The 5413-nt window shown below is 15.9% G+C and overlaps 1 protein-coding gene across 1 annotated transcript, besides 12 other annotated features; it reads left to right on the forward strand. All coding sequences in view use genetic code 6, as the record gives it.

The window, feature by feature from the left end:
- The first annotated feature begins 1 nt into the window (after position 1).
- Positions 2 to 38: a microsatellite.
- Positions 39 to 79: 41 nt separating this feature from the next.
- Positions 80 to 132: a microsatellite.
- Positions 133 to 476: 344 nt separating this feature from the next.
- Positions 477 to 527: a microsatellite.
- A 479-nt stretch (positions 528 to 1006) lies between these two features.
- On the forward strand, positions 1007 to 4027 carry IMG5_205040 (V-type ATPase 116kda subunit family protein, putative; the record flags this gene model as incomplete). The annotated part of the gene is made up of 3 exons (XM_004023754.1): positions 1007 to 1621; positions 2101 to 2891; positions 2941 to 4027. 3 exons carry the CDS (start codon positions 1007 to 1009, stop codon positions 4025 to 4027), a joined length of 2493 nt encoding a protein of 830 aa, XP_004023803.1.
- Positions 1783 to 1822: a microsatellite.
- Positions 1821 to 1874: a microsatellite.
- Positions 1894 to 1921: a microsatellite.
- Positions 4028 to 4418: 391 nt separating the features above from the next.
- Positions 4419 to 4487: a microsatellite.
- Positions 4488 to 5332: 845 nt separating this feature from the next.
- Positions 5333 to 5413: part of a microsatellite that runs on past the window's edge.
- Positions 5340 to 5413: part of a microsatellite that runs on past the window's edge.
- Positions 5352 to 5413: part of a microsatellite that runs on past the window's edge.
- Positions 5352 to 5413: part of a microsatellite that runs on past the window's edge.
- Positions 5409 to 5413: part of a microsatellite that runs on past the window's edge.

Raw genomic sequence — 5413 nt, forward strand, 5'->3', positions numbered from 1 at the left:
TTATATTTATATAAATATTTATATATATATTTATATATTATGTATTTTCTTATTTTATCTTTGAATTTTGAATTTTGACTTTGATTTTTATTTTTATAATTTCATTTGAGTTTTTTTTTTTAAATTAAATTTTCAAATATTTTAATATAAATTTTTTCACTAGATCTTATAATATTTTACATTTTTAATATAAAAGTGTTTTTTTATTATTATTTTATATATATTTCTAAATTAATATTAGTTATCTATTATTATATTGTTTATAATTCTTTGGTGATTAAAGACATTTTGATTATATTTCAATTTTTAAAGTAATTTAAGTAAACATAAATCTAGAGTATTATTTAAAGTATATATACATAATTTTTTTCGGTGCTTACTATTTAATAATTTCTTTTTACACTATAGGCCTTCATACTTTCTTATTATTTATTTTTTTCTATTTGATATTAATCTTTTTATTAATAAATACATTATATAAATAAAATATTTATATTTACTATATATAAATATTTTTAAATTTCTATTTTTTATTATAATTAAAACTTATAATATATATATATAATAGAAATATATTAAACTTTTTTATTTTTAATATAAATTTATTCTAAAAATTAAATAATAGAATTTTTTTAAAAAATAATCTTAATTTTTTTGTTTAATAATTATTGGATAAAGAAATCTCACAAATAAATTCTTTTTTTACATATATATAATATTATTAATCTCATAATAAAAATATTATTATTTTATAATTTAATTCATAATCATTTTGTTATATAAAATTTTTGTATTAATCAAATGTATATGATAATTATTATTTGAGTATATATTTTTATTTTAACTCTGTTATACTTACTTAATTTTTAAATTTATAATAATCATTTAAAGATTAATAGAAAAAATAAAATAATAATAATAAATATAATTTTATTTTATTGATAAGCGTTTAAATTTATATATATAAAAAAAGTAAAATAAATATATAAATAAGCACATATATAAAATGTTCCGAAGTGAAAAAATGTCATTATATTGTATATTAATGCCCCGAGAAGGGGCATGGTATGTCCTAAATGAACTTGGAGATTTAGGTATGGTTCATTTTGTAGATTCGGATAGCGAAATTCCATTATTTAATCGTCCTTATTTTAAGCAAATAAAGCGATGTGAGGAATCTTAATAAAAACTATAATGGATAGAAGATTAAATGTATAAATTTAATGAATTTAATGATACATATATATATCTAGATCAATGCAAAAGCATAGAATAATTTTAAAAATATTTAAAAAATGAAATAAAATAAATAAATATTTCAGATGAAGTTTACTTTTAAACAATTGAAAATGAAATTGAATAAAGGCATTTATATTTAGATTAATTATTAAATAATTATAATAATGTATTATACCATAGAAATACATTAATTTTATAAAGATTAACATTATAAGAGGCTTATTAAATAACTTTTGATAAAAATATAAAATAATAATAATAATTATAACAATAATAATAACCTGAAAATTTAACTGATAAAATATAAATTACTTTTCTAGCTGGAGTAATAAATTAGGAAGACGAAAATAGATTTTAGAAAATTATTTTTAGAGCATCAAAAGTTACAATAAAAAAAAAAAAAAATATAAATAATATAATAAATAATTATAAATATAATATATATAATTTAAGTTAGGACTAACTTTATTTTTTCTTTTATTCTTTTTAAAAAATAAAATTATATAATAAAAAATTAGAAAATACAGTTATTTTCTCTTTTTAAAAAATTATATAATAAAATTAAAAATCTATAAACTAAAATATATATATATATATAAATATATATATATATATATATATATATATATATATATTATTTTATCACTTACTTTTTTTATATTAATTAATTTATATTAATTAAAAATACAATTATAAAATAATATTCAATAAATAATACATTGTCTTCATTTTTTTATAATTTTTTTATATAAAAAAAAAAAAAAAAAAAAAATATAATAAGTAAAATTTTTATATATATTTTAAATTTATATATATGTAATATTAAATATATTTTTTGTTAAATTTTTAAATATAAAAAAGGGAAATGTATGGTCTCATATAAAAAAAATAGATTAAAACAACTAAAAACAAGGTTTTAAATTAATTCCTTTAAAAGGATTTTAACATAAAAAGAGCATTTTTATATTATTATATAGTGCTGGATATAACAGTTATTTAGACTTAAAACTTCGTAAAATATGTTCAGCATTTAATTCTTTTATTTTTAACATCAATACCTTTTCAATATCTTAGGATTTGTTTTCTATAGAGCAACAAATAGAAGACTGTAATCGTACCATAAACATCTCCTAGAGCAGTATTTATGATTATTTTGACTATTTTTAAAAGAATAACGGCATATGTAGTACCCTAGAATACTTTAAACTAATACTAGATAAAGAAAAAGCAATTTAAACAAACCTAAACTACCTAATATAAAACGGTTAATCATTTTACAAAGGCCTAATATGGATATAAGAATCGAACGAACAAAACATAATCCAGAAATTCTCAAACTAAAAGCAATCAATAATATCTTCAGTATAATTCCACAGACTAGAAAACTACACAATTTCCCCTCCAACGAAATTTATCTCTAACCAATTTTTAAATCCTTTTCAACTAATTGTAAATACATACGGAATACCCAGATATAGGGAAATAAACCCTGCCTTTTTTACAATAATATCCTTCCCTTTTCTTTTCGGAGTTATGTTTGGCGATATAGGACATGGCTTTTTGATTTTCATTTTAGGCATTTATTTAATGTTCCTTTCCGAATAAAAATAAAAGGACAAAAACTCACTATTATCAATTTTATATTCGACTAGGTATACATAAAAAATAAATATATACATTTATATATATATATATATATAGATATATGATCACTTTAATGGGTTTTTTTGCTTTGTTTAATGGATTTATATATAATGATTTTATGTCTATCCCTTTAAATATATTTAACAGTTGTTACTAAAGCCAGGACTCCTTATAAACCCAAAAAGTGCCTGATTGTACATATAAAGTCGGTATCGATCCAGTATGGAGTATCTCCTAGAACAAATTATAACTTTAAAACTCTTTAAAAATGAAGACTAGTGTAATTTTAGGTATTTCTTAAATGCTTTTGGGCGTATTTTTGAAAGGTTTAAATTCAATTGAATAAATCAATTTTATTGATTTTTTTTTTGAGTTTATTCCTCAAGTAATTTTCCTTACTTGTACATTTGGCTATATGGTCTTTCTCATAATTCTTAAATGGAATTTCGACTTTACTTAAAATACAAATAATGCGCCTTCTATATTAAATTATATGCTAAATATAGCCTTATAAACAAATGGGGTAGGAACATAACAAGATTTATACTAAAATTAAAAATACGATTAATAAATTCTATTTCTAGCGGCTATTATTAGTGTTCCTTTTATGCTTTTTCCAAAGCCTATAATCAATAACTATTTAAATCAGCGAAAAAAATAGAAAAATGGCTATATATAATTCGAAAATGAGGAAAATAGGAATAAAGCCGAAAAATTTCTTGAATAAAACTTCAAATTAAATATCGAAAAACATTCTGAACATTAATTCAGTGATGAATTTGTACATTAAACTATAGAAACTATAGAATTTGTACTCGGCTCTATTTCTCATACTGCTAGTTATTTGAGATTATGGGCACTTTCATTAGCACATTCATAACTAGCGGAGGTTTTCTTCGATAAAACTTTAAAAAATAGCCTTAATGAGGGAAGTACTTTTGGATTAATTGTTGGTTTTTTAATTTTTGCTTTAGTAACTTTTGGTGTACTTATTTGTATGGATGCTATGGAGTGTTTTTTACATACTTTAAGACTACATTGGGTAGAATTTTAAAGTAAATTTTATAAAGCGGACGGATATATATTTAAACCATTTTGTTTTAAAAGTATATTGGAAGATTAATTAGATAAAATATAAAATTGATATTTTTTGATTTATTAAAAAAAAAAAAAAATTAAATTAAGAATTTATTTTTATTATCTTTATTAATAAAATTATATTTATTATTGAATTGAAATTTTTTATTTATATATTTTATTGAATATAAAGAAAAGAAATATAAAAAAAAATATTAAAGGCAATATAAAATAAGTAATATCTGAGATAGTATTTAAAATTTTTATAAAAAAATATTGAAAATACTTAAAATAAAAAAAATTTTAAAAATAGTTATAGACAAAATTAATTAAATATAAAAAATTATATTTATAAAAAAAAAAAAAAAAAACTAAATATAAAATTTTTAATTAAAATAAAAATATAAAAATAAAATAATATATTACATACTAATTTATAAATAAAAATATGTATAAAAATATATAAATATAATATATATATATAAATATTAATATATATATTTAATCATATAATATATATTTATATACAATATATTTTATATTTGCTTTTTTTTATAATGTTCATTTATTTTGAATTTTTTATACAAATATAATTAAGTATCATAAATAACTTTTTATTTATCATTATAATATAAATTTTCTACCTTATCTTTTAAAAGTTGCTATATTCTCATTTTTAAATGAAATCAAAATTTTTATAAAGATTAATTTTATTTAATAATGAATTTAAATACAAATATATTAATTATAAATATATAAACATTTTATTTAAAAAATTCTTTTATAAAATAATATTTATTAAATTATTATATTTTATTAAAAATTGTAATAAAATAATATAAAGAATTTTTTTAAAAAACAATTTTTTTTTTTTTATTTTATATATCTTTTAGAAATAATTTTAATAAAAAAAATTTTTTATCTATTTCAAATAAATCTTTTTAAATAATATAATTATATGAAGATATATATTTCATAAATAAATAAAAAAAAAAATTATATGAATGAATATCAAAATCATATAAAAAATAATACTTATTTAATAAAAAATGTCTGATATTATATTAAATATAGATTATATAATTTAAATAAAATTAGATTAAAAAATAATATTAAATAAAAAAAATAATTATAAATATATGTTGTAATAATATAAATTTATATATAATATTTTTTTTTTTGTATCAAGAATTTTAAATACTTTTAATTATTTTCAAGAAATTTTAATTAAATTTTTATTTATTTAATTCATCTAATTTTAAATCTAAATCAGAATAAATTTAATTAAATAAGTTTTAAATAAACTCTTTGTGTTCTATAGACATTTATTTTTATAAAATTTCTTGTTTAAATCTTTCAAAGTCCTATATTTAATAAATAATAAAAAAAAAAAATAATTAAATAAAAAAAAAAAATTAATAAATTAAAAAAAAAATTATAAATAAAAAAAAAT

Source organism: Ichthyophthirius multifiliis (genome assembly GCF_000220395.1).
Source record: "Ichthyophthirius multifiliis unplaced genomic scaffold scaff_1120509251440, whole genome shotgun sequence".
Taxonomy (NCBI): domain Eukaryota; phylum Ciliophora; class Oligohymenophorea; order Hymenostomatida; genus Ichthyophthirius; species Ichthyophthirius multifiliis.